At 54.9% G+C, this 27,611-nt stretch overlaps 2 protein-coding genes across 3 annotated transcripts; one reads left to right on the top strand and one right to left on the bottom strand.

Annotated features, from left to right (window-relative positions):
* Positions 1-702: 702 nt before the first annotated feature.
* On the bottom strand, positions 703-3,059 carry LOC120511104. Its single transcript, XM_039727749.1, has 2 exons — positions 2,214-3,059; positions 703-1,620 (listed from the first exon to the last, which is right to left on the bottom strand). Exon 1 carries the CDS (start codon positions 3,029-3,031, stop codon positions 2,324-2,326), a length of 708 nt encoding a protein of 235 aa, XP_039583683.1. The 5' UTR covers positions 3,032-3,059; the 3' UTR covers positions 703-1,620; positions 2,214-2,323.
* Positions 3,060-11,213: 8,154 nt separating this feature from the next.
* Positions 11,214-25,209, top strand: SPSB1 (splA/ryanodine receptor domain and SOCS box containing 1). 2 transcript variants are annotated; one of them, XM_039727596.1, is made up of 3 exons: positions 11,214-11,278; positions 19,270-20,085; positions 23,279-25,209. In XM_039727596.1, exons 2-3 carry the CDS (start codon positions 19,392-19,394, stop codon positions 23,404-23,406), a joined length of 822 nt encoding a protein of 273 aa, XP_039583530.1. In that variant the 5' UTR covers positions 11,214-11,278; positions 19,270-19,391; the 3' UTR covers positions 23,407-25,209. The 2 variants fall into 2 exon arrangements, with proteins under 2 accessions (XP_039583530.1, XP_039583529.1); XM_039727595.1 differs by lacking the exon at positions 11,214-11,278 and adding an exon at positions 18,780-19,086.
* The last annotated feature ends 2,402 nt before the right edge of the window (positions 25,210-27,611 follow it).

Below are 27,611 nucleotides of genomic sequence, written 5' to 3'. Positions count from 1 at the left end.
GGAGTCGCTGCTGTGCCTTTCCTCTCTCCTCTCTGCAAGCCCAGAGCCGCTCTGCCAGCAGCAGAGGGTGCTGCCTGCCCGTGCTGCTGGCTGCCTTTCCCAGCCCTGTGCTGCCGGAGGAGCCTCTCCAGGCCCGGAGCAGCCCGGCTGTGTGTGACACAGCGCAGGGCTCGGGAGTGGCCCCTTCCTGCACCTGCAGGACTGGTGTCAGCAGTGAACCCCTGTGGTTTCAGTGGGAAACCCACTGGGGTGCTCCCCTCGTGGGGAGACAGTCACCTACAGCACCTCAGGGGTAACTCGGCACTCTGCTGGGGCTGGCAGTGCTGCTCTAAACAGGACAGGGAGTGAGTTCTGCATCCGAGTGCTCCCGTTACATATATCCCTTCTTTAAGGCATCTTCACATCCAGCACCCTGTGCTGAGACAGAAAGGCTAAGGGGTCATGAGAGGAGCATCACAGCATCACTCTGCTCTCCAGGTGAATGCAAAGCAAAATGCCTGGATTCTACTTTTTTATTTTTATTTTTATAAAGGATTTCATTTCATTCAGCAGCTGCCTTTCCTTGTGTTGCAGTGTGTGAAGTGCTGTGCTGGCTGTGCTGGCATCTCAGCTCTCAAGAAGGGACTAAAATGAAGATAACTACTTCTTTTTCCTGCAAAGCACCCCTGGGGAATGCCTCTTTTCTCCTCCATGCCCCTCTCTTTTACCCCCTTTTCCACCCCATCTTCCAGCTGGGGAGGGTTTGTTGATTGTGCCCTGGGCAGCCTTGGCAGGGTTTCTCCCTGGTGAGGCTGCTTTGTCACAGCCCCTCTGTCCTGCAGCACACTGGGCTGCTTTGGCTTTGTGGCTGCTCTCAGAGGCACTCATTGTTCCTCTCTGCTGCTTGGTGTCCCTCAGAGCCCGCAGGCACAGCCTGCCTGCAGCAGGGACATGTTTTGGGGCACAGGGGGCTTGGGCTCTGCCCTGCCCGGCTGGGTACAGCAACAGGATCCCCTGTGCTGCTGCAGCCCTCAGCCTCCCAGCAGAAAGCACATCCAGAGTCTGTTCCAGCCCCACAGTCCGTGCTGGGAGTCCAAAGGATGGAAATCTTTAACTCCAGACATTCCAAAGGGACGCAGTTGTCAGGAGGTGGATGCTCATCCCCGGCAGACCCCAGAGCCAATCTGCAGTGCTGAATGCTGACCACAAGAAAGCAGGCATGCCAAGCCATTCCCCCTCCCACCTTCCTTTTGATAGTCTTAGCATAAACTCACAAGGATGGGAGCTGGAAAATCCAGCTAATCTCTGGCTAATCCAGGCTCCATCCCCAGTCAGTCAGAGGGATCCCATGCAGGCCACAAACACTGGCCCCTGTCAGCCACCCCCTGTGCCTCTGTTTCTGCTGTTGTGTCAGATGGAGACAGTGCTCAAAGCAAGTGGCTGAAGATCAGCAATTCCTGCTTCCTGAGCAAGCAAAAAGTCAAATATTAAGGAAATAAAAGCAGACAGGATTCCACAGGAGCTGTGATCTCATCTGGCGAGAAGCCACCACAAAGCTGAGAAGTTCTGCTTCAGCACTTGTCACGTCTGGTTTCCTCCAGCTTCCCTGCTGCTCCTCTCATTCCTCCAGCCCACTTCTCCCTGAAATTAGTGGGGGAAAGTAACTTAAATATGAGCAGGACCAGGTCAAAGCAAAGTAGTTTTGAAAAAGCTACCCAAATGTATATCTGTTTGACATAAACCCTCCTATTTTTATTTTGCAGGGTGTGAAAGAACATATTTGTGCTGTATCCACAATCCCCCCAGTGTTCTGCTCAGCTGGAGTAATACATTTATTGTGTTGTGAATGTGGTTTCTTTTGAAGGACCACAGTGGCTGGCATAGAGCAACTATTCCCCACAGACATCAAAATATGCTCAACAAATTAGTGAATTAACTGTGCTTTTTCTTTCACATGTATCCCAACACCATCAGTGATGAGAAATGTCAAGAGCCACGCTCATGTCCAACCCCAAAAGCAGTGAGAGCAGCAGGCAGGGGCACTGGTTCCCCAGTGACTGAGGTGGCAGGCTGCCACCCCCTGAATCACACACCACTTCCTGCAGCTCCCAGGTGGTCCTTGGAGGTATCCCCTGCAATATGGCTTGCTGAATTTATGCCAATCCACGGCTTTACAGCTTGAGCTGCATTGCCACAAACCAGTCCTTTTGTCTGGAAACACGAAAATCAATCACCTCAAAGGGGCACCACCGGGGCAGATTTGTCCAAAGGGCTGCTTTTGGAATGAGGACTGAAATGAACAGAGTTGTACTTCCCAGGTTTATTTCAGTAAACAAATGAGTCTTTAAAAAGCAAACAGCCATTCCCAGGAGCGGCTGAAACAAATCACAGGATCGGTTAGGTTGGAAAAGCCCTCTGAGATCGCCGAGTGACACACCACCACCACGTCCACCGGAGCACGGCACCGAGTGCATTCCCTGAACACCTCCGGGCACGGAGACTCCGCCAGCTCCCCGGGCAGCCCTCCCCGCGCCCGACCCCCTTCATGTGCAGAAATGCAGAATATCCTGTGTGGCTGCGCGGGCACCGCGGATGGGCACCGAGGATGGCACCGAGGATGGGCACCGCGGAGATCCCCAGCGCCGTGCCCAGGGCTGGCTGCTGTTTCCAGCCGTTCCTGGAGCGAGGGTGGCACAAGGGCACCGAGCAGCCCAGATTTCACACAGGAAGGGTGATGGCCCGGCGATGGGCACAGGGGCGGCCGCTGCGGGGCTGTCGCTGTGCCCGCGACCGCCGCCTCCGCCGGCGGCAGCGCCCCGATCCGCTGCTCCCCGATCCTCTGCTCTCCGATCCGCTGCTCCCCCAGGCTCTGCTCCCCGATCCTCTGCTCTCCGATCCGCTGCTCCCCCATCCTCTGCTCCCCCATGCTCTGCTCTCCGATCCGCTGCTCCCCCATCCGCTGCTCCCCCATCCGCTGCTCTCGGATCCGCTTCTCCCCGATCCGCTCCGCAGCTTCCCCCGCCGGCCCCGCTGCTCCCCGGCCCCGCTCCATTCCCAGCCCTGCTGCGTTCCGGCCCCGCTCCGTTGGGCGGTGCCAGCTGCGGAGCCGGGGCGAGGCCGGGCCATGGCCGCAGCCCTGCCGGGGCCCGGCTGCAGCGGGGGCGGCCCGGGGCTCTGGTGGGGCGAGGGGCCCGGGGCACTGATGGGGTGCTGGAGCCGGGGGTTCTGATGATGGGGCGATGGCCCCGGGGCTCCGCAGCCGCGCCGGGGATGCCGCGGGAGGGGCGGCTGCCGGAGCCCGGTACCGTGCGGGGCTCGGAGAGCAGACACCGGTAACCGGTGCCGTGTGGGGTTCGGAAGGCAAACACCGGTAACCCGTGCAGATCGCTCGCTAGGGTACCGGGCTGTTCGTGCAGGGTCTGCGGGGGATCCGGAGCACACCTTACAAGGTCTGGTTGCTGTGTCTCGTCTCTTACTCCATAAAGCTCTGCGAATACGACGGGGCTTTACATAATCCTCTATCTGAAGGACCTGGACTGCTGTTGTAAGGTCAGACTTGCTGTAGCCTCCTGCTGGACCATGCTGTGTTTTGTCCTTATTCCCTGGCTAAGGTGGGCAGCCAGGGTGCCCGGTGGCCATGCCTGCTTCAAAAACTGTCAATTGTCTGAGCCGTGGCTCAAGATAAGGAAGTTTACAAATGATTGTAAAAATGGGAGTTGCTCCTTGGAGAGAGATCACCTCTTTCTTTTTTTTTTTTTTTTTTTTTTTTTTTTTTTTTTTTTCCCCCATGATAGCGATGCAAGCTGGTTCAATGAACCTTTTGTCCCAGGAGTAATCTGTGTCTTTCCCACCCCTCCAACATCTGATTTCCACATCAGATGCAGCGTTGCAAAGCTCAGCAGCACAGACAGCTCAGCCTTGCTGGTGTAAGTTGGCTGCTGCACCATCAGGACCACACTGGGCAGAGCCTCCAGGGCCTTTCAGCGAGAGTGGTCTGGCCATGGGCTGGCAGAGTGCTCTCCCAGCCTGCAAGGAAGGACATTTCCGTGGTGAGTTAATAAGGGAGCAGCCAGGAATGCCACAGAGCCGCGCTGCTGTTGGCAGAAGCGGAGGAGCATCTTCCCTGAGCTGCCCTGTCCCTCCTGCCCTGTCACTGCTGGCCCTGCCCAGGCTCTCAGTAGTGGTGCTGATGGATGCATCAAGCAGAATTTGCTCTTCACCCCCTGTAAGGCAGGGGATGAGCTGCAGCAGTGTGTTCCTCAGGGGATGTTGCAGTGCAGCAGCCTTTGCAGCCTCTCTCTGCTCTGGAGGTTACTGAAGTGCACTATCATGTGCTCTGGGGCTTGTTTGTAAACTCCTGCTGGATGCTGCTGGGATGTGGCTGCTGTTCCAGGAGCTGGCAGCTGTGCTGGTGTGCAGTCACTCGCTGCTGCTGGAGCTGGGAATGGCCTCTGCTTGTTGCTCTCCTCTCTCTGGGTTGCTTTTTCCCCCTGGACCCTGTTTCCTTTCCCCAGAAAAAGTGAAAGCAGCCTGCAAGGTCTGCTTGTCTTGTGAGGGCTAATTAAGAATTCATTAAGTTCCTGGAATTTAAAATCTGTAGCTAATGAGCCAGTGAGGACACTGTGCCAGGGTTTGGGACTGCGTGCGGGCAGTGCTGACAGATAATGCTGCAAGTCACCATGTAGCTTTTGAAGAATGTAAGATGTGGATTGGGTGTGTTCTGTGGCTCTCTGTGGTTTGTGTTCGGGTCAGGTTTTGTGGCTGATGCCTCTGCACACTCTGGAATTGGCATCTCAGGGGCTCTGAGAGGCCAGTGCTGTAATTTTGGGCTTTAGTACACTGGTACTTACTGAGCCTGGAGTCACCCAGGGCTGGTGTTGACAGGGGTGAGGATTAACTGGGCTGGCAGGGAGCCCCAGTGAGGTGGTTCCTGCTGGGCTGAGCTTATCTTCATGTCCTGTGCAGGAGCCTTGTACTGGCATTGACTGGCAGGGCAGCTCAGCATAGCAGCAGTGAGGAGCAGCTGCCAGACCTGCCTGAGCTGTGAGCTTCCCAGACTGGGGTCTGTGGGGCTGCTGCCCCTCTCCTTTGTGTTTCCAGGTGTGTGGTGGAGCTCACCCACAGCCTGCCTTGCCAAGTCACGAGTCAGACAGCAGCTGCCTTCAGACAAAGCTCTGTGATGCCTGCAGAGTAGAAGTGAGTAAGTGTCTGGTACCAGACTGCAGCCACTGGGTTCCTGTGCTGGTGGCCTTTGCAGAGTGAGCTCATGTCAAGGTGTTGACTCATTTTCAGTCATGCACTGCTCTGGAAAACAAAGAAATCTTCCCTTGAGTTACTCCATGTGAGTAACTGCTGAGGCTGCCTCTGTTTCCATGAATAATTGCTGGGGGAAGAGTGCAGTTGTCCTTGACAAAGATGGGATGTGGGCTACAGGTAATGGCCAAATAATTTCTGCTGAGTGTGAGAAATTCTAGCTAAAAAATAGCTAAAAGATGATGCCTTGTCATCCTCCCTTCTGGTTTCATGTGTTGTACTTCAGCATTGCAGGTCAGATTCAGAGTCTTTTGGGTCAGCATCTTTTTCTCATTTAGTAGAGAAACGGCCACATGTCTTTGCTTTAGCTTTTTTCCTTAGCACTGGAGGGTCTTGTGCACTGATATTTCCTTGTCTCATGGCCTTGTGAGTTTTTTCTGTTCTAGAAGATGGGAAGATAGACTCGAAGCTGAAGCAGTGCTGCTGCTGTGTAACAGTAAAACCTCCCCTGGGAGGAGAAAGTGACACATTTCTTTGTTCTCTTACAAAGCTTTCTCTTTAAGGAGAGAGTTTTTTACTTAAACAAACAAACAAAGGCACCCCAACAAGCAGCACCATCTGTCAGAAACCAGAGTGAGAGCAGTTGAGGCAGAAGGTGGTGGTGTCTGAACGGAGTTACCAAACATGGGCTTTTTCTTTTAGCCTGCAAGGGGAATTTGATGAAGCTTCTAAGTCAGAGCAGCTGTGTCGATGTTAGCTTCAAGCTGCTTTCTTTGGAGAGCTGGTATGTTATCAAGTCAGGAATCTGTCCTGAGGAGATCCCAGATGGGGCCTTGACACCATAAATGTACAAAGGCACTCAGTTGCACAAAAACTGCAGAAACAACTTCGTTCTGAAGAACGTGAGCCACGGATGGTGAGCTGCCAAGAAAAGCAAGCCAGGGGTAAGGCCAAGGCGTTCTCTACATGAGAAGGCTGCATCGGTCTCAGATGTTTGGAAATTCTTGGTGCAAGCTCCTCCGTGGATAAATTCTGGTTTGAATGGCCTCTTGTAAATTAAAATCCACTTGATGCAGAGATGTGAGAACTGCCTGCATCCTAACTGTAGTGACTGGAGGTTAGTAGCAGGCCCTGGAGTTTGCCAAGTGTGGTTCTTGCCCTGATTCACTGCTGGGTGGCACGTCAGCCCCTGGCTGTGCTGCTCAGTGAGAGGAGAGCAAGAATGACTCTGGAAATGCTTCCACACAGCAGCCTGTGCTCCTTCCTGCTGGCTGTGAGGGGTGGATGGGGTTGTGCAGTGCTGGCAGCAGCTCCACGTGGAGGATCTCCCTTGGTACTCAGTCAGCCCTTGAGTCTCACTGGATATTCAGTGCTCCTTGAAGGCAAACCAGTCATGTTTACATGTGGGCAGTGAGGGAGGGGTTGCTCTGTCCCACACTATCCCAGGGCAGTCATGCATCTGGGGCTTGGAGGTTCAGGAGGTGCCCATGCCAAGAAATACCCCGAGCTGTGTGAGCAGCTGGTGAGGGTGAGCTGAAGGGGAGGACCCGTGTCTGTGTCCCAGTTCCTGTAAGCTCAGCAGCTGCAGCATAACCCTGCTGACCCTTGTGCAGAGAAGGGCTGTGGGCCCGTGTGGATGCAGAAAGCACCTGGCTTGGTGCCTGTGGGCAGGAAATGGAGATGCTGGGCTCTGTGCTCCGGGCTCCTGTGACAGGCATGGCTGCTGCAGGCTGTGCTGTCCCCTCTGCCGGGCTCTGAGCCCTGGGCTGCCCTGCCTGCTGTCCCCACAGTGTCACTGCTCTGTCCTGGGGCACGCTGCAGCTGGGGCATGTGGGGTGGGAGTGAATGAACTGCTGAATGTGGATCTGCAGTGACCAGGGCGCTGCTTTTCCCTCTGTTATTCCCCCGTTCCTGGGTGCTGTGCTTCCCTCTGGCAGGGGTCAGCTGGGACAGCTTCCAGCCTCAGAGCTGGCCCTGGGCTGGCTTGGGGACTGGCATCCCCAGCCCAGCTCGGTCTGCAGGGCAGGAGGGCTGCACACGTGGCCCGGTTGCAGCAGGACCTTGCTGCAAGGCTGGGAGCGTGGCACGCTGCCCTGCCGAGGTGCAGCGCTGGGCACGATTAAAGAGGGGCAGCTGATCTGCTGTGGGGAGCCTGGGTGATGGTGCAGTCTGGGGAGTGGAGACAGACCAACAGCAAGCTGTGCTTCTGGGCTTCCAGGCTGTGGGTTTGACCTGCTGAAGGTTGAGATGGGGACAGAAAAAAGGGCAAGCTGTGTATCTTATGTTTTTTAATGTGTCAATGACTGAGCTCCATCCTGGGGCTTGGATACTGTCACTTCTTGATAGCTGCCTTAATTAATTGATCTTCAGGTGATCCACTCAAGGGCCAACAAACTGCTGAATACTGGGATTTTTTAAAGTGTGAAAGGAGCAGCTTGGGAGGGAATGGAGAGCTTTCCTGGGAGTTCACTCAGCTGTGTCCCTGACACTTGGTGTTCCTGACCCTCTGGCCAGCAGGGTGTCAGGTGGCTTCTGGTGACACTGCTGAAGGAACAGGTCCTGTGTGCCCACACAGGTCCAAATCTGCACTTGTGGCATGAGTAACAATAACGTTAAATAATTAAATCCGAGTCTTTATCTGGGTAACCTGGCAGAGCCTGGTGTGACACGGAACTGGGCTTGCAAGAGGCACAGCTCTGTGTGTCAACACTTCCAGAGGGAGTGGTGAGGTTGCCTGGCAGGAGCAGTGCCCACATCTGCAGGCAGGCTGGCACGGTGCAGTGCCCACATCTGCAGGGAGGCTGGCATGGAGCAGTGCCCACATCTGCAGGGAGGGTTGTGCAGTGCCCACATCTGCAGGCAGGCTGGCACGGTGCAGTGCCCTGTGCCCTCTGCAGAGCAGGGCACTGCTGCCAGGGGAGCTGTGCTGTGCCCCTCAGCAGGGCAGGGACCTCCAGGTGTTTTCCAGCCAGTCTGCTGCTGGACTTTGTTCCCTTTGGAAGGGAACCTGTGCTGCTGGGTGCTCTTCAATCCGTGCCTGGTGTAGGTATCTCTCCTGTAAGAACTTCCTGCTGCATTTTCTGCAGAAGGGAACTCGGCTGTGACTCAGGAGGTGCCTTCCCTCTTTGTCCCTTGGTGTAGCATGTGGCTAATTGCAGGTTTTGGTAAGAAATCAGAACTGAGTGGCTCCTGGAGCTTTAGGTGGAAGAGATTTCTTGATGCAGGTGGGCCCTGGAGAGCAGTGTGCTGTGTGCTGGGGCTGAGGAGAAATCCCCCTGTGTGTTTGAGACAGGAGAATGGGGTTGAAGCTTACAGTCACTCGTGTGGGGAGGAAGGTGTCACAACCAGCACTTGTTCAGAGGCAAGTGCTCTTATGCTGTTTGGATTGGGCTGAATTCAAACTTGGCAAAAACACCACCCGAGGCTCAGTCTAGACTGGTTCTGGAAGAATCCTTGGCCTCGTGGGAATCTCCATCTCAAGGTGCAGAGCAGCACAGCAGGGATTGTGTTGGCATTAAACCCTTCTCAGCAGGAAAACGTTCAGTGTGCTCCCAAACCCTGTTTTGGCACGTTTGAGAGGAGCACAGAAGGAGTCTGAGCAGAAATGGTGTGTGACCCAGGCTGGTGGTGCCTGGTGGAAGTCCTGGGGTCCCGGTGGGCAGCAGGGACAGGGTGGCAGCAGGGACAGGGTGGCTTTGCAGGTCCCTCAGTGGAACCCTGCTTTGCCTAGGGTCTGACAGGAGAGCTGGGCAGTCCAATTATCCGTGCTCAGATGGATTTCTCCAGGGTGAGCAGCTCCTCAGGCAGCTGTGTCCAGTCCTGGCTGATTTCTCCAAGGATTGGTGTTACCTGGGGGGTTCAGCTGGTGCTCCATTCCATGTCAGCAGTGGCAGTGTGATGAGCTGACTGCAGGAATAAAACCATAAAACCTCAAGGTGAGTTTAGTCTGGTGTGAGGTTTTAGTGGAGGAAAAGGCTGTTGGATTGGTGGCTTTGTTTGATGTTCCAGACATGGGGTGTTCCAGACAGTTTACATCTGTGGTGCACTGGGTGGTGGGTGGCAGTGGCTTTCTCATTGCTTTCAAACTGGTGTTTGCACACAGCAAGTCTTGGCCAAGCCATCCAGCCTGCTCCAAAGGAGGAATCAGAACTTCAGCAGCAGCCAAGAAGCAGCTGAACATGCTTTGAGGCTGAGCAGCCCAGAAAAGGCAGCAGCCTGCACACTGGAGACAGCACAACTGCCTTATCTCTGCTCTTCTTGATCTCTAAACTCTGAAAAAGCAAGGCAGCTTCTCTTTCTGCTTGTTGAGTGCATCTTGCTTAACAGATCCCCTGACTGCTGCTACAAGGCTTCTTCATCTCTATTTCTTAACTTCTATTAATCTGTCTCAAACCTGGTTTTCTAACTGGAAACTTTCCACTGATGTCACGGGAGCTTTCGTGGCCCACATCAAACAGCTGGGCTCACCAGGAATGAAGTGACTCTACAAATGTTTATGTTAAACACTTCTTTGGGAGGCATGTTGACTTACGAGGACCTGTGGTGGCTGTGGTATGTAGGGAGGCCAGGTTGGCTGCACAGCTTTTGTCTTGCCTTTGAAGCCTGGAAGTGCTGGCAGCTGCTTAGAGCCCAGATAAGGGCTCAGGAGTGTGTTTCATCACTGGCTCCTGCACTGTTCTTGTCTCCTGCTCTGCAGAGGTCTCCCAGTGGGTCACCCTCATGCAGAGGATGGCCAAGTCTGGATAGGCACAGCAGAAAGCTGCTGGCATAATTACAGGTATGGAATTTTGTTGTTTGAGAGGGGAAAGCCACAGTTTAGTCTGCTGAGGAGCCCTGGGGAGGGAGGGAGGGAAGGAAGGAAGGACACGTGTGTTCTTCAGACCCTGCTTACTCAGGCTTCTGTGGTGGCCTCAGAGCATTTGGAAGGTGGAAGGAGAAGGGACAAAAACCATCCTGGCATTCCCTGTCACCACCACACAGAGCTCAGATGTGAGCAGTGGCTGGCTCGTTCCTCCCCTGCAGGACATGGTGGTGAGGAAGCCACTTCAAATATCCCTTGATTTACAGAGTTCAAGCCTGTGAAGCTGTTGTTTAGGACTGAATTTCTGAGTGTGTCCCAGTAAGGCTGAGGGGCAAATTTCACCCCTTCCACTTGAACCAGTATTGCAGCTACTGGGAGCAATGCTGCAGTGCATGTCTTGGTCACTTTTTCTGGCAAAAACATTTGTTCTGTGTTACCACAACTGCTATTTCCAGGAAGAAGTTGCTCTGGGATATCTGGCCACCTTACAGTGCAGATGTGCTGTGAAAGTAGCATGTGCATTCCTGCAGCCGCAGTTTGTATAATGTGCTTTCATCCTCCTCGTTTTGGTGCACTCTGCACTCGCAAATGTGATTTGTCTGCTTGAGCTTTTACAGGGATAAAGCTTCAAGCAGGCAAGCTAGAAAGGCTTCTCAAAATTGCTGCTTTGTGAAGCCTTTTGGTGGATGATTTAGGAAGCCAGCCAAAGCTTTTGGGTCACCCTGCCTCTCTCACACCACCACAGCAATTTCCAGGGACCCTTTCAGGTGATGGGGAAAGCAGAATTGCATCACGCCGAGTCTGTGCTCCCTGCCAGCTCCAGTGAGATGTGCAGTGTCTCTCCCTAATTATGGGATGTCCCAGGTCAATTACAGCTAAACACAGAGTCCAACCGTGTCATTAAACTTTTTTGGCTAATGACAAGTCAGAAATCCAGCATCATCCCGGCATGCCCTGCTCTGGGGAGCTGCTGAGTGTGTTCCAGTAAAGCTGGCAGCGTGAGCTGTCTCTTGTGCAATCTGTCTGCCAGGAATATCCTCTTAGTTCAGCACTCGGGAGCTGCTGGGCCACCCCTCCTTGCTGGGGAGGGCTCCCCCAGCCAGCCTGCTGCTGGAGTGCTCTGCTGGCTGCTGACAAACGCCTGGGCCCTGCTCTGCTCCGTGTTTGTGCAGCTCTTCCCTTGGGATTTTGCTGCTGTGGCCGGTGTTGAGTCGCACAGCTGCTGGCACTGCCTCGGGATGGGAGGTGAGCAGCACATCTGGCCAGAGGCTGGCAGCTGGCTGGGTCAGGCAGAGTGCACTGGGCACAGGGGTTCTCCAAGCCCTTTAAAGGTCACACGGAGCAGCTTTCCACTCTCCCTGCTGCCCAGGGATCCGTGCTTCACTTCTTCCACTGCAGCAGGGCTGGTGCTGATGGAGCCTGTGCAGGAACAGCCTGTCCTGGGCAGAGCAGAAATGTCACTGCTGTTTGCTCTGCTCTGCCTTGGTGCCCTTGGAGCCGTCCTGGAGCTGCTCTGAGAGCTTCCTTCTGCCCTGGAGATCTCTAGGAAACCCTGCAGACATGGGGGAGGGAGAAGGAGCTGGAAGCTGAGGCAGGGATGTTGTGGGCTGGAGGTTCAGGGTGACCCTGGTGTAGCAAGCTTGGGTCTGTCTGGACTCCTCAGCTGGCTGCTGCAGCAACTGGAGAAGAGAAATTGCATCTTCTGGCTATGTTGTTGGACTTGCAAAGGGTTTTTCCACAGCTTTTGTTATGTTTAAGGGTGGTTGTTGTTCCCAGATTAAACTTGAATAGAAAACACAAGGCTGCTGCCAGCTTTCTGTCACAGACACCTTTTATCTTGCCTTCATCTCTTCCAAGCAGATGCTGCTTTCATTTCTTCAACTCTTTTTTTTTTGCTACAAGACTAAAATTAACAGCCCTTTGATGCAGGGGAAGAAACTGTATTTCAAAGCAAAGTGCCTAGTTAACTTTGATAACAAAACTGCTGGTTTTGTCTTGGAGGTAATTCCATGTTCCTTGGAACCAAAGCAGAGCTGGAAGCTGCTGAGCCCTGCGTGCTGTGGGGGAAGGTGCAGGTCCCCCCTCACCTGGGAGCCCCAGGGCCTTCTTCTGGGCTGGGGGCTGCAGGTGGAGCTGGGCAGCTCTGGGGGTGCAGGTGGGACAGGGGGTGCCAGGCTCTGTGTCATGCCCAGGTGTGTGTGCAGGTTGTGCCCACAGCTCTGGGGGTGCCAGCCACAGCCTGAAATGTGGGGGACACAGGGCTGGGCAGGGCAGCCAGCTGTGGCCAGCAGATTGCTCCTGCCTTCAAGGCTTGTCCTGAGCATGAGCTCCATGGGAGCATCTTTCATCTTTTCCCCTTAGAAAGAGGAGCCCTGTTCCTGCAGAGCTTCCCAGAGGGGCTGTGGGGCTGTTTCCAAGGGGGGCTGGAGCCTGCCTGTCCTCAGAGGATGGAGCTGAGCCACAGCCTTGCTCCTGCTCCAGGGAATGGAGAATTCCTGAAGCTGGGCTGTGCTGGCTGGGCCAGGCACAGAAGAGAAGGTGCTGCTGTCACCACTCAGCACGATTCAAGAGCTGTCTGAGGGAGCAGGGCATGGTCCAGATCCCATTTCAGAGCAGGGCCAGGGAAATACCTGCTGGAACTCTCTGGGGGACACCACGGGAGGTGGTTTTGCCCTTGGAGAGCTGCTGGAGGCACTGGAGAATCCGTCAGGCTCTGGGGCTCTTTGAGGAGCCTGTGAGGAGCCCCTGCCTTGGTGCATGGCGGCGTGGTGACTTCTGAAAACGTCCTTCTGCCAAGTGAACAGAATGCTTTCCTAAACAGCAAGAGAAAAGTCACTTCCTCAGTGACTCAGCTGTCTCCTCTTGTGGGGCTTTTGTCCTCAGTGGTGGCACCTCAGACTCCCCAGAGCGGGGCTGGGAAGAGCCTGAATCTGCAGATCAACGTGTGAAAGAGCCACCGGGGTCTCCCTGCACGAGGAGGCAACCTCAGTCCTTTCCTTCAGCACTTAGGAAGCTCAGGATGGAGAGATCTGGGTAAATATTACAGGGGAATGCTGAGATTTTCCCTGTGTCAAGGTAAGGCAGTAAGGAATGAGAGCTGATCCACGTTTGTGTCCTTAGAGTGATTTGCTGTGTGCTGTGAAGGCACTAACGGCTGGGACAAGGGGTTGAATTCACGTGTTTAGGATTTATTTGGACTGAGGATTAACACAAAATTCAACCTGAAACTGGCTGGTTAAGGAACTGGGATGACTGGGACAGGGAGGGAGATGCTCAACCCCAAGGATGAGGAGTTGTGTCATGCAGCTTGCCAGGCTTTGGAATGGGTTGCCCAGAGGTTGGACAGGCTCTGGGTTTGAAGGTTTACAGGAGTAAACTGGTGAGAGGGAACAAGATTGGAGAGCAGGGAGGCAGGGATGGAGCAGAGCTCCAGTTCTGCACCACGAGGCCCTGATTTTGCTGAATGTGCTGCTCTGGCCCCTGGATCAGAGCAGCCCCAGAGCTGTCAGAGTCTGCTTGGAGGGAGCAGAGGCTTGCAGTGGACAGGATTGGTTTGTTTGCAGTGCACGGCCCAGGTTCCAGCAGCGCTGTTTCTGTAGTGGTGAGCAGTACCAGACACTTGCACAACTTCCCCTCTGGCAGGGATGTGTTTGATGTAAATACATGTGCTGAAGCTGCAGACACAATAAAAGTGTTTGGGAGTAACAGGCTGAGTAATCTGGTGCTTGGCAGCTGCTCTGTTGTGGGGATTTTTGCTTTACTGTTAGCAGTGCTTGTGACATCCTTAAATGAAAAAAGGAAGAGACAGCAACTGAACAAGCTTAATATTCAAATAGCTCCAACTGCTTTACCTGAGGGAGGAGTGCTGCTGAGTGTCCTGACACAGATGTTGTACTGCCTTTGGGAGCAGGGGTTGAGTCCTCACACTCCACTGTGGATGATTTCAAACCATCTTTTTGAGAAATGCTCTGCCCTGCTGTCCCTGGGAAGGGACAGGGCAGTTCTGGTAGGTGGCTGCTGAGAGCATGGATTTCTGTTCAAAATTAATTCATTAACTGTTTTTAGGGGACAGCAGTGCCTTGTTATCAAAAGTTTTGTGCTGATGGGTTGGTGGTGGTGTTGGCCAATCTCACAGCCACGGCCAAAAAAGTGCTTTTGATACAGGAGTGGAAACTCTGGGCAGAGGCAGAAACATCAAACTTTATCCTTTCCACCCACTGCTCCCCTCATTATCAGACAAAACTAATGAATCCAGATGGTTAAACAGAGCTGGGGGATGGACAGTGGGCAGTGTGGGCTGCAGATTAAGTGGGGGAATACCAGAAAGCAGGGAGCTGTTGTGCAAGAGGGTGGCTCACCCTGGATTATGTGGGCTTCCTTAATGCAAATAGTTCTGAACATAAACATTTACTGTTTAAAATTCGTGGTGGCTTAATTGTGGAGGAAATGCCTCTCTAAATGCAGCCTATCAAATAGTGCTGGAGGGAAAACAGGCATGGTGCTGCTCAGGGTTGAGTGTTCAGCAGCCAGGGGTGTGTGCTCAGAGTGAACTCCTGATGCACAGCTAAATGCTGAAAAAAGAGCAATTGCTGGAGTCTCTGTGGCATCTGTGAGCTGCAGAGGCAGTAAATGAACTGTCTCCAGCCAGAGTCTGCTTGTCCTGGCCTGGTCTGCAAAGGCCACGGGAAATGGACACAGCAGAGCAGGGTGAGGGATGAGCTGCTGGAAATGCAGAGTCTGCAATTAATAGTCATTAGTAATAGTGGTGTAACCTGCAGAGCTTCCTCACGCTGCTGCTGTCCTCAGAACACCCAGGACAAACCTCCTGCCAGGTGGTTCTGGAAAAGACAAAAGAGCTGCTCGAGGGTCCTGGCCTGGGTGGGCTGGCAGGGGAGGCTGGACCAGCAGAGCCTCATGCCAGGAACATGATTGTTGCAGACAAATGACTGCAATCTGCCTGTGAGAAGCTGTTTTAAAGAGTCCTGATTTGTGCCTGGCTTTGACACGCAGCTGACAGTGATGATTTACCTTATGCAGAGCTGGAAGGAACCTAATGACCTCTGAAACATCCCCTAAACTTCCTCTGTGAGGGAAGGCAGCCCGAGTTCACTTCTTTCCTTTAAAGAAATGCCTTTTGTCTGCAACCAGAATTGCTGTTTGTGACCTGCCTTCAGTGGGAGAGAGGATCTCTGGCACAAACTCCTGGAACTCCTTCTGAGTTGCTTCCATCATTACAGATATTTTGCCAAGTAAACTCTCTCCTGTTGCTCAGGATCATTTTCTGCCGGATTATGCAGCGTTGTAGTTCACAGGAACTGGCTGGGTGGCAGTGGAAATGTGTTTAAGTGTCTAGCAAGTGGCTTGGTGGTGGTTAGTGCTTCAGGTTTTCATTTGCTCAGATGTGCTGTAACCTCAGAGCTGTGTTCTGGAGAGCAGGGATGGTGAGAGGGCACTGCCAGAGCAGCCAGGAGCTGCAGCAGAGTGCCAGGGCGAGGAAGAGGGGCTGTGCTCACACACACAGCTGCCCCTGTGGCTGCAGGCGCTGGCAGGGTGAGCAGTGCCTGCTGCTGCCTCCCTGCAGGGCTCGGGGGGCTGGCACCAGAGCCTGGGTCCCTCCAGGTGTGCCAGCCCCCCTCCAGGTGTGGCAGCCCCCCAGAGCTGCACAAACCCACGGTGCAGGTCACCTGCTGTGTTCCAGGTGCTCCGAGCCAGCAGCAGGCACAGTGCAGTGTCCTGGCTCCTTGGGGCTGAGGTTTGGGTGCTCTTAGAGGCTCCTTCCCTCTCCACCCACCCCAGACGTGCTGAGCCACCTTTAGCTCGGTTACCCTTGGTTGCACACAATATCTGGGATCAAGGGGTCTGTTCTCAGCCCCACCAGGGCAGGAGGGGGTCCCGGCTGTGGAAGCAGTTCCAAAGAAGGGGAGGCGTTGTGGAGGGTGTTTGTGGGGTGTCTGGCTGTGCACATTCCTACCTGCTAGCAGGTCAGCCAGCACAGTGGGGGCTGTGTGGCTCCTCTGGCTCCTGGCTTGCAGGGTGGACATTCAGCCCAAGAAAATTAACCAACTTTTCTTTATGCTTTTCTACTGAAATCATGGAAACCTGAGCAAAACTGCAGTGGGTTTTTGGTCTCATTCACTGGCGCTGTTGGGGATCCTTTGGTTCAGCTTCTAAAGCTGTAAGCAAGTGACTGGCCATGTGCAGTGTATTAATTTCCTTTTCTTCTCCTGAGGTGTGTTCCAGGCTGGAAATCTCGAGGGCAGGGCTCTGATTCATTGTCTGCAGAGCACCCAGAGCCTGCGAGGTGTTTAAAGGTTTGCCTCTTATCTGTGCAAGTACACCTAGTGAATGTTATGGGGAGGAGATAAAGCCACAGTAAACTGACTTGAGGAAACAAAATAAAACTGGAATCAGGGAGCTGAGGATCCTGGATGGTCCCTGTTGTTGGTGCAGGGTGTCCTGCAGGTGCAGAGCAAGGGGGGGACAAACTCTGTGAGGTTCCAGAGCTTCTGAGCAGCAGAGGGAAGCTGGACACCAGCTCTGCTCTGCCACAGGCTTGCTTGCAGAGCTGTTCTCCCTCTTTAACACCAGGACTTTGCCTTCCCTTTAAATGTCTCTGCTCTCTCCTGCCTTGATCCATTTGCAGCAAGCAGTTGTTTTGGAGCCTGGCATTTCCTTCTAGTATGGCAAACGGAGCTTGCTCTGAGCACCTGAATGGAAGGGAGGTCTAATTCTGACTGAAAATTGCAGTGGATCCTTTTCTCTGAGACAGCCTTAGGATTTCACTCCCTGGTGTTTAAGCCCAGAAGGTTAACAATGGAGCTGAAAATAGCATGGGAGCAGGAGTGCATGGTGAGGATGAGCTGGTGCTGGCAGAGCAGAGCAGAGCTGAAGCAAGCCTGAGCTGTTGATAAGGCAGATAAAAGCACTTTCAGTGTTTACATTTGCACTTAAACCTGCAGCAGCTCCAAGCCTTTGAAGCAGCTCATTCCCCAGCATATCTTCTCATTTATGGCTGGCTGTGTCTCCTGTGCAGCTGCCCAGGGCGTGAATCCATTCATTTCCCAGCACTGGCCTTTGTCTCCCTCCCTGCAGGAGAGTGCCTGCATTGTGCATGAAGAGGCTTTTCCTTCTGAGAGATGGGGGCATCTTTGTGCTCCTGGCTGCAGGGCAAGGTGCCACTCTGCAGTGCCAGCTGTGAGCAGGCATTGTTGCCTTGCCCTGCCAAGGAGCTGTGTTGCACTCAGTGCTGGCATGGGCTGTGCCTGCCCTGCTCTCACTCTGACCCACCCGTCTGTTTCAATATTTCACCTTTCTTCACCCCTTTCTCCTTATTCTGGCCATTTTCCTCTGCTGAGCAGTGCCTGGGACAGGCTCCTGACCAGTGTAGGGGATGAGTGGTGCCTGTGTTTGAAACCTGCTCCTGGAGTGATCCTGTCTCTCCTGTGATTCCCCTTCTGCTGCAGCAGCCTCAGAGAAATATCCTGAAGCTTCTGTTGGCAAAAGGCAAAAAGCCACAATGAACCAGGCATTGTTGTGCTAATGAAGAGCACAGTTGTATTCCCTTGCTTCTCCTGAGTGTTTGTGCTTCAAAGAGGTTTGCACCAGTACTCCTGCAGTCTGCTTTGTTTTGCTTCTTGTGTTCTCACATGTACTGCACAGGAAATCTCTGCCTCTCCTCCCTCTGCCAATGTTTTGTTCCCTTATCCTAATCAAAATTCCAACAGCTGAATTTTCCTGTGGACTTCCACGTGTGCCTTGCCAGTCCCTTGTTGACAGCTTTTGTTGTCCATGTGCCTCAGGCCTTGGGAGGCCAGGGAGTTCACCTGGTGCTTGTGCCTGGATTCTTCCCAGCCTGAGCAAAGAGCCTGCACTGAATCTCTCAGAAATCCCTGCTTTTTTAATCCCAGCATTAATGTCCCCAGCTGAGGGCTGGTTTGGCTTGCTCTTGGCATGCCTGGCTTGGAGATGGGGCTGCTCCTTGTCACCTGAGGGGCTGTGAGCCAGGGAGACCCGTGGGGCACAGCAGCTCAGCCATCCCTGGCACCCCTGGCTGCCCTCCTTTGTTACTGCTGGTCTGCAGCTGCTGACCAGCTGGCTTACAGGTCCAGGATTTGTTTGGGTGTTGGGGATGGTGTTTATTTAACTTCCAGGATGTGGTGGGCATCTCAGCATGGTTGGGCCTATTGAAATGGCATCTTCTGTCTCAGGTCCCTGAATAGTTTGAAATATCTGTACTGCAGCCTGTGCTTTGGGATGTGACTTTTAAAGAATCTCAGGCATTTTCCTCGCCATTCATGATTTTTTTAAAGAGTGGGTAAGGAAAGAAAAAATAGTCTTGTCTCTTGTTACTGAAGAATTGGGATTTCTCTCACTGTTCCAATGGTACTGAAAACCTGTGGGGAGGCTGCTGAAGTCACCCCTAACCCAGAGCCTTCCCTGTTCACCTCCTAGCTGGAGCCTTGCTGATGTCCAGTAATCTTATTTTTAAACCAGATCTGATTCATGCTCTGTTTTCTATGCCAGATGAGGTCCTTGCTTGTGAGTAAGTGTTGTGACTGTAGCTGGCAGGAGCGCTGCATGATTGCCTCACTTCAGGAAATGTTAAAATAACACTTTTTTTTCTTAGAAAGCTCGTTTGCACCCCTCCCACTTCTAATTCTCCTAATAGCTGCCCCCAGTTTGGCAGCTGTGTGACAGAGGGCTGTTTGTGTTGCTGAGTGAGAGCAGACACTTGAGTGGATGCAGTGCTGGGGAGAGGTGCAGAGTGAGCAAGGATCCCTGGCCAAGCTGGCTTGGACGTCTCAGAGGCTTCTCTGCACTCTGCAAGGGAAACTGCTCCACTGTGAGAAGGACCTTGCTCCTCCCCCTGGGCTCTGCAGCTGAAACTGGGGATTTTTCTCCCTCCTGGAGAAGAGAAGCCGCTCACTCGGGACGAGCCAGGCAAAGGTTTATCTGCCCTTGGCTGCAGGGTTTGGAGGGGCCCGGAGCTGCTGGGATGAGTGTCCCCCAGCAGCCTGTGCCTGCTGCCCTGGACTTGCAGTCAGCCCCCCGAGGTACTCAGCACAGCTCTGGCTGCCGAGAATTGTCTCCTCAGCCCTGCAGCAGCTTTTCTTGGTGTGGAAGTGAAGCCCACGGTGTTGGGATGAGCAGATGAGCGCTGTGCTCTGCGGATGTGGCACACGGGGCTGGGTGTGCTAATGTTTAACCCGTCTCCTGTTTTCCTTTCCGTCCATTAGGCAATCCTGAGCGGTGCACATCTTGCCAGAGCCTCCTGGCAGCCTTTTCCGCAGGGCTGGATGACAGCAGGAGCTGCCAGGTAAATCCATGAGCCCGTGAGAAGGCCAGGCCAGGCCGCGCCATGGGTCAGAAGGTCACGGGTGGCATAAAGACTGTGGACATGAGGGACCCTGTGTACAGGCCGCTGAAGCAGGAGCTCCAGGGGCTGGACTACAGCAAGCCCACGCGGCTGGACCTGCTGCTGGACATGCCCCCGGTGTCCTACGAGGTGCAGCTGCTGCACTCGTGGAACAACGACGACCGCTCGCTCAACGTCTTCGTCAAGGAGGACGACAAGCTGATGTTCCACCGGCACCCGGTGGCCCAGAGCACCGACGCCATCCGCGGCAAGGTGGGCTACACGCGGGGGCTGCACGTGTGGCAGATCACCTGGGCCATGCGCCAGCGCGGCACGCACGCCGTGGTGGGGGTGGCCACGGCCGAGGCCCCCCTGCACTCCGTGGGCTACACCACCCTGGTGGGCAACAACCACGAGTCCTGGGGCTGGGACCTGGGCCGCAACAGGCTCTACCACGACGGCAAGAACCAGCCCAGCAAAACCTACCCCGCCTTCCTGGAGCCCGACGAGACGTTCATCGTGCCCGACTCCTTCCTGGTGGTGCTGGACATGGACGACGGCACGCTGAGCTTCGTCGTGGACGGGCAGTACATGGGGGTGGCCTTCCGAGGCCTCAAGGGCAAGAAGCTGTACCCGGTGGTGAGCGCCGTGTGGGGCCACTGCGAGATCCGCATGTGCTACCTGAACGGGCTGGACCGTGAGTATCAGCCCTGCCGGGCAAACTGGGCAAACTGGGCAAACTGGCAGGGCTTTGCTCGTGCTGGAGGGCCGGCCATGGCTGGCAGCAGCAGCAGCACTGCTGGTGCTGCTCTGGGAGGGCACAGAGTGTCTGGCTGCACGGCTGTGCCGCCACCAGGGCGCTCTGCGGGGCTGGGGGAGGTGGTTTGCTGGGAGGAGGTGATGCCACTTGTGCAGCTAGAGATGGGGAGCCTTGCATTGCTGCCAGAAGAGCAGCAGGGACGTTCTTCTGACAGTTGCGTTGCTGGCACTGGGATCCTGGTGGCTCTTTGCAGAAAACACTCTCTGAGACAATCCCCTTCCTTGGAGGGGATGTTTAAAATCCCTTGCAGGCGAGAACAGGGACAGATCTTCCCATCTGAGAAAACGGGAAGGTTTTCCATCTTTCAGAAGAGCAGCTCGCTGCCCTGCCTCTGTCAGAGCAGGGTGTGCTCGTTTCTAGCAGGGGCTGGCTGCTGTCGTCAGCCCAGCTTGCACGCCAGGCCCTTCACTAGCAGGCACATCCATCTCTAGCTCAGCTTAGTAATAAATTTGGCTGTCCAAATGTGCTAAAGTCTGTTATCTCTCATAGTCAGAAGTTCCCATGGGGCCAGACTGTGACTCAGTCCTCTGGGTAGGGTGGAGGAGAGAGGTGAAGGAAGTGGATTAAAATCTGGATTTATGTCGCTAGTGAAATAAATTTGGCAGTATTGGTATGAAGAGAAGTTTCCCCTGCATTCCAGAACAGTGTCTGCTCAAGGGCTGTAGCATGCTGGGCTCTTCTGTTTGTGCTGGAGGTGTGCAGCACTGGTGAGCCCTGAGTGCCACAGAGCTGCCACCAGAAAACCAGGCTGGCACAGGAGAGTCTTGCAAAGGGGTAGGAGCGAAATCTGCATTTGGGAAATGCACTCCAACTCTGCAGGACCAAACAGAGAGCTCTTGGCAGAGCACTTTCTCAGCCAGAGGAAGCCCAGCTCCTTCTGCCCCAGCAGTTCAGGGATGTCAGCAGCCCCAGGAACCAGGCTGTGCTGCAGGGCCCAGCCCAAAGCTGCAGCTGTGCTCCAATGCAGCGAGTGTGGAGCTGCTGGCACAGAGCTGCTGGCACAGAGCTGCTGCCAGGCTGTGCTGCAGGGCCCAGCCCAAAGCTGCAGCTGTGCTCCAATGCAGTGTGGAGCTGCTGGCACAGAGCTGCTGGCACAGAGCTGCTCCCACCAGGCAGGGCCACCCCCAGGAGAGCCCTGAGCTGAGAGTGAACCATGGGCAAGTGTGGAGCTGCTGGCACAGAGCTGCTGGCACAGAGCTGCTCCCACCAGGCAGGGCCACCCCCAGGAGTGCAGAGCCCTGAGCTGAGAGTGAACCGTGGGCAGCAGGCCAGCCCTGAGGGATGCTGCTCTGGCACAGAGGGAAGGAAGGTGTCTGGCTCTGAGCACTCTGAGCATTCAGAGCAGCACTGCCCAGAGCTTGTGCTGCTTGTTAATGGAAGCAGGTCACACGTGTGTGTGTGTCTGTGTGCTTTCTAGGTGGGGACAATCCTGAATCTCTGTGGAGGAGCCTCTCCTTTCCAGGCCACTGGACTGCAATGTGATTGTTCTGTGGATATCCAGAGGCCCTGGGGGTCAGGCCCTTGTCCTGGGGGTGCTGGGCAGTGCCTCTGTGCCTGTGCAGGGCAGGCAGAACTGGGGCAGGCTCTGAATGCAGCCAGTCTGTGCCCCAGTGCTTTCAGCAGGAGCTGCCCTGGGCAGTGCCAGGGCAGTGCTGCCAGCCGTGGGCTCTGTGGAGTGTCCAGCCAGGGCAGAGAGGAGCAGAGCCTGTCCCTGTGCAGGGCCAGCAGGGTAGGGGGCTGTGACACAGAACTGTGGGCTTGGCAAGCTGTGTGAGCGCTCAGGTTCACGTGCTGTGGAGCTGGAGCTTTGGCAAAGCTGCTGGGAGTGCAGCTCCTCAGCCCAGCTCACCTGTGGCTGCCTGCAGGCGTCTGAGAGCAAAGGAAGCTCCCCAGTGGAGCAGCAGAGCCCTCAGGCCACAGGAGGATGGGCAGGTACCTGCTCTGGGATGTGTCAGCCCTCTCTGGGGGCAGGACAAGCCCCTCGGGGCGAGCTTGACAGGCTCAGCAGTGAGGAGCCAACGTGGGTTTTCCTCCTGTGCAGCTGGGGTGTTTTAGCTCTGGCTTTGACCTCAGTCCCCCTGTGCTGTGAGTGACTCCTCAGCAGCCAAGGGCCCCGTGTGCCATTCCTGAAAAACTTGTGTTATCTTGTTCAGGGTTTTAAGTACAGGATGCAGAAAAAGATAGCCAAGGGCTTGTATCCTCCCGGGTCTGTGACCCTGCAGGGACTGCTCTGCTGGAAGTGCCAGGGTGCAGCAGCACCTGGAGCTCTCACAGATGGCTTTGTTGTCCCTGGGAGCTGTGCAGTGTAAGTGGAGGGGCTGGCAGCTGTTCCCTGCTGGGGGAGATAAATCATGCTGCTTTCTGGGCACCCAGGCCCGTGGGGCTCTGCTGCTGCAGCCTTTTCCTTGAGTGACTCTCACAGAAGTTCCTGGGCACTGCAGTGAGAGGCGTGGGCTAGAAGTGGAACGACTGGAGTTGCAGAGGAGGAACTTCCAGCTGGAACTGGAGGCTTGTTTCATTCACACCCGTGGCTGAAGTGGCCTGCAGACACCTCGTGCCCTGCTGGGTGAGCTTCACCTGCATGGCTGAGGTGCTGCAGACCTGCCAGGTGTGCAGTGCTCCTGCTCAGAGCTCCCTGAAGGGCTTTAGGAGCAGCAGGGTCAGTGTGCACCTTGTGCCAGGTGTGCAGTGCTCCTGCTCGGAGCTCCTTGAGGTTTAGAAGCAGCAGGAGGAGTGTGCACCTGATTCCAGGTGTGCAGTGCTCCTGCTCAGTGTACTCTGGGGTGTAGAAGCAGCAGGGTGAGTGTGTGAGCGTGCACCCTGTGCCAGGCTGTTCAGTGTTCCCTAGCAGGGTCAGTGTGCACCTTGTGCCAGGTGTGCAGTGCTCCTGCTCGGAGCTCCTTGAGGTTTAGAAGCAGCAGGAGGAGTGTGCACCTGATTCCAGGTGTGCAGTGCTCCTGCTCAGTGTACTCTGGGGTTTAGAAGCAGCAGGTGAGTGTGTGAGTGTGCACCTCGTGCCAGGTGAGCGTGCCCCTGCAGGGCTGGTAACGTCTCGTCCCTCTCTCCCCAGCTGAACCCCTGCCCCTGATGGACTTGTGCCGGCGGGCCGTGAGGCTTGCCCTGGGCAAGGACAGGCTGGCTGAGATCCCCAGGCTGCCCCTGCCAGCCTCCCTCAAGAGCTACCTGCTGTACCAGTGACCCCGTGCTCCAGGACAGAGGTGGAAGCGAGGCGTGGAGCCCTGGGCTCTCCTGCTGCTCAGCTGCCTGGCCAGAGGATCCTGCCCTGCTGCAGCCCCCGTGCCTCCCTGGCCAGCCTGGGGCAGCCCTGGCTGCACAGCTGGGTGCTCTGCTCCTCGGGAGTCCCTTCCCCAGCACACTCACAAAAGGAACATTTACAGAGGCTCTGTGCTCCCCTCTCCTCCTGAGAGGAGGCTGTGCTGCCTCTCTGCCTTGGGGGAATGGTTCTTCTGGAGCAGCTAAAGGGAAGGATGGTGGTAAAAGAATAATAATAAAAGTAAGAATTAAAACAGTTTGGGGGAAGAGGAGGCATTAGGAGTAGAAGTGTTAAGAGAATGGAAAGGCTCAGGATGGCCAGCAGAGTTGGAAAGAGTCTGGAATGCCATAAAGAATTAATTGATGACTTTTTAAAAGCCAAAAAATAAAAAGTACAACCCCAAGCCCTGAAACACCAAAACCAAGAGCCCTTCCTCCACCAGACACGCCTTCATTTGGAGAAGGTGGTTGTGTTGCTGTCTGTATCTGTGCTGGGACTGTCACCTTGCTGTGCTGCTGTGGCACAGGCTGTGCCTGCTGCTTCAGTGCTCGTCCTGCTCCTGCTCTGCTCTGCCTCCCCGTGGGTTTGACAGCTGATTTTGGGTCAGGCTGTGTCCCCACACGCCTCCTTCCCGACTGGAAGCTGCAGCTTTTGCTCTGGGGTCCCTCCTGGCTGGTGTGGGACAGGGGAGGACAGACCTGAGCAGGGTGGCACTGTGTGAGCTGGCACACAGCTGGCACACAGCTGGCACAGCTGCAGGCCCTGGCCCCTGAGCTCTGCCCCACCTGAGGCTTCAGAGCAATGCTCAGGTTCTCTGAGGGCACTGCCAGGGATTCTCTCCTTGATAAGCTGCTCCAGTTCATCCCAGCCAGGCTCTGCTCTGTCCTAGACCAGCCTAATCCCGGCTCTGCAGCAGGAGGGGCTCTGCCCTGCTGGGGGGGCTGTCCCCCAGCTGAGGAGCAATCCAGAGGTGATCTGCAGGCAGAAACTGAGCCTCTCCAGGGAGCAGGAGAGGGCTGCAATAAACAGGACAAGCAATTCAGGCAAAATCAGCACATCCCAAATAGATCCTCAGTAGCCAGGGAGAGAGGATGCCACTCCTTTGTCAGCAGGAGCTGCTCTCTTCACCTCTCCACAGGTTACTATGCTGCCTTTCTGGGGTTATTTTGCACATTTCTTTGTGGTTTTTTTCTTGAAAAATGTTTGTGTGATTGTTTTGGTTTTGCTTTGAGTTATCCCTTCAGTTTTGTGTAGGTACAAATGAGTTTAGTTGTTGAAAATGTTAATATATATATGTGGGGTGTATGTATAAGAACATGTTTTAAACAGCTGCTGTAGGGTACCTTTTTGAAAATAAACTACTTGCATAGTATATTTTTTAAAGCACAGAGTTGGTGCCAAGACTGGGTGGGGTGTGATGTGCCCCTTTTTTTATTCTAATATTCTGAGGTTTTTTTTCAACGTAGGGGTTTGTACTAGTTTCTGTTGCAGGGTGGGACACAAAATTCAGTGTGTGTGGAGCCCTGCTTGGTTGCCTTCAAGTGGAACCAGTGTCTTCCAGAACTCCAGGGAAGTAGCTGTGTTCTCCCTACTCCTGATGCTCTTTGTGCTCCCTCATTTCCATCTCTCCTCACTTCACCAGGACATGACTCTGTACAGTTCAGAATCCTTTCTATTTTATGACTGTAGATAGCACTCAGTAACCTAATAAACTTTATTAAATATTACTGGTGGTGGGTTTTGTTTGCATGAACTGATCAGATTTCTTTGGACTCTGTTTCTACACGAGCCCTTATCCCCAGGAGCCTGCCCAGACAGGCAGAGCAGGGCTGCCACGGCTTTGTCTCTGCTTGGGGATAACAGCCCACACCTGGCAGCTGAAAGGTGGGTAAGGTGGACACAGGCTGAGAGTGGGCAGCTGCCCTGGGTGCCCCCGAGGTGGAGCTGGGGTGCCCTGTGAGCAGGCAGCCCTGGGTTCCTGCTGGCCTTGCTTTCAGCTGCTTTGGCACTGCTTGCCTGGGCAGGGCAGGGCAGGAGGCTCCCACGTTGTGCCAGCACGCAGGCTCAGCCTCTCCAGCTCTGCTGCTGCCTTTGCCCACGGTGATGAAGGCTCCACGTCCTCCTCCTGTCCTCCCTGCAGCCACCTTGTGTGAGGAAGCCAGATCTTTTACTCAGTTCACACAGACTGCAGCGTGTGAGAGCCTGAGGGTGCCCTGTGGGTGCTGGGGAGGGAGGCCCAAAAAAAGACAAAAAGACAAGTGCTTTCTTGCCCCTTGTCTCCAGTCAGGACAAGATTTTATTTTATTTTTTTAATTTTGGGTGTCTTACCTGTGTAAAAGCACACGATCACGAGGGTTTGCAGCTCCTGGGCTGCAGCAAAGGCAGGGGTGCCAGCTGTGCTCTCTGCAGCTCTGCCCAGGGAGAGTGGCTGGGAGTGGCTGCAGGGTGCACAGGGCTGAGGAATTAGTTCACGCTCAGCTCCAGACACCCAAACAGGCTCGTGTTCCAGCTGCATGGAATATTTGAAACAAATGACCTGCTCGGGGCTGGGAGCCTGCCCTGTTTATGTACAGAGCCATGGCAACAGGGGAGGAAGTCATGAGCTGGGGCTTGGCCCTGGTGGGATCAACAAATGATATCACAGATCAGCAGCCCCTAATAAATCAGTGGGGCTCTGCTGTGCCCCCATCCCAGCCCTGGCAGGCACTTTGTGAGGAGCAGGAAAAGCTGCAGGCTCTGCTTGTGTCAGGAGTGCCTGAAAGGCACCCCTGCTGCCCTGCCAGCATCCTCCTCCTCCTCCTCCTCCCGTGCTGACTCACCAGGGTTAGCACATGGAGCTGCTCCTGCCTTTTTGGGAGGCTGCTGGCCCTGCGAGCTGCCTGCCCGTGCTGCAGCAGGGCTGGAGCCACGCTCAGAGCTTTGGCACAGGCACTGGAGCAGCCTTGGTTCCCTCCTGGGGGTTTTGTGGAAGGATTTGTGCCCAGAAAAGCGTGCCGGGGGAGCAGTGTTCAGTGGAGGAGCTGGTGAGGACGTGCCCCCCTGGCTGGCAGCCGTGCCAGGCTGCTCTCAGAGGGAGCCTGTCCTGCTGGCAGCCCCACGCTCCTGCCCAGAGCTGTGCCCGTGCCAGCACAGCAGCGCTGGGCGGGGGCAGGAGCTGCCAGCTCTCTGCTCTGTCTGCAGGACAGGGTTCATTTCTGAGCTCAAACACCTTCCCTGATGGAGCCAGGGCCTGCCGAGCCCTCTGCCAGTAGCCAGGCAATGTTCCCTGCCCCGGGCTGGATGTGGGAACTCGAAGGAGCGTGCGTCACGCTTTTAAGGACTCGTTCTGGCAGTCTCACCTTTTCTGCTGCAGAAGGTAAGGCAATTATGGAAACCAGCTCCTAGCACACTGCCCTGCTCTCCCACACGCTTCCTATGCAGAGCTCACGCTGTTGCTCTTATGCCAAAGTTGCGTTTGACTGGAGAAGGAAATACAGTGATTTATTTGGTAAAGTTTATTAAAATTACAAACCTGACCCAAAGCACAGCCCTTTTGGCTTACAAAACAGCGCTGAAAGGAGCAAAACCCATTCAATGCTTGCACAAAACACACTGCAGCACCCAGCCTGCCTTTGCACGTGTTTTCATTCGGAACTTGTCTGCCCTTCAGACAGAAAACCATTCCAGGCAGCTGCCAGATGTTCTGTCTGCCTCGTGTTTTACACTTTTCTTCCCAGTTTTGCTGGGGCTGCCCTGTGCATGCTGCTGCTGGGGGCTGCTGTCCCACCCTGGCACGGGCAGGTGCAATGTGGGCATTTCCCTGGCAGTGCCAGCTGTGCTGGGGCCAGCACAGAGCAGCACATTTCTGATGTACAGCCCAGGGGATTTACAGTCTGGAATAAAAGCACCCAGCCCCTGGGGAGCAGCCACAGCCCAGGGCAGCCTCTGGGGCTGGAGCTTAGCTGGGTTATAAATCTTATTCCCCCACCAGAGGGATGATGAATTCTCAAACACAATGAAGTGGGGCAAGGAGCTTTGTGGTGTTTTCTGAGCTGAGACAAATCTGACTCCAGCAGCAGAGAGATACCTGCTGGACAGGGAGGACCTTGGGATTTCCTTGGTGTTTGCCTGGCCTCGGGACACTGTTGGT

This window comes from Passer montanus, unplaced genomic scaffold (assembly GCF_014805655.1).
Source record: "Passer montanus isolate IOZ18808 unplaced genomic scaffold, ASM1480565v1 scaffold62, whole genome shotgun sequence".
NCBI classification, from domain to species: domain Eukaryota; kingdom Metazoa; phylum Chordata; class Aves; order Passeriformes; family Passeridae; genus Passer; species Passer montanus.
This window is presented reverse-complemented; position numbering and strand designations above follow the sequence as displayed.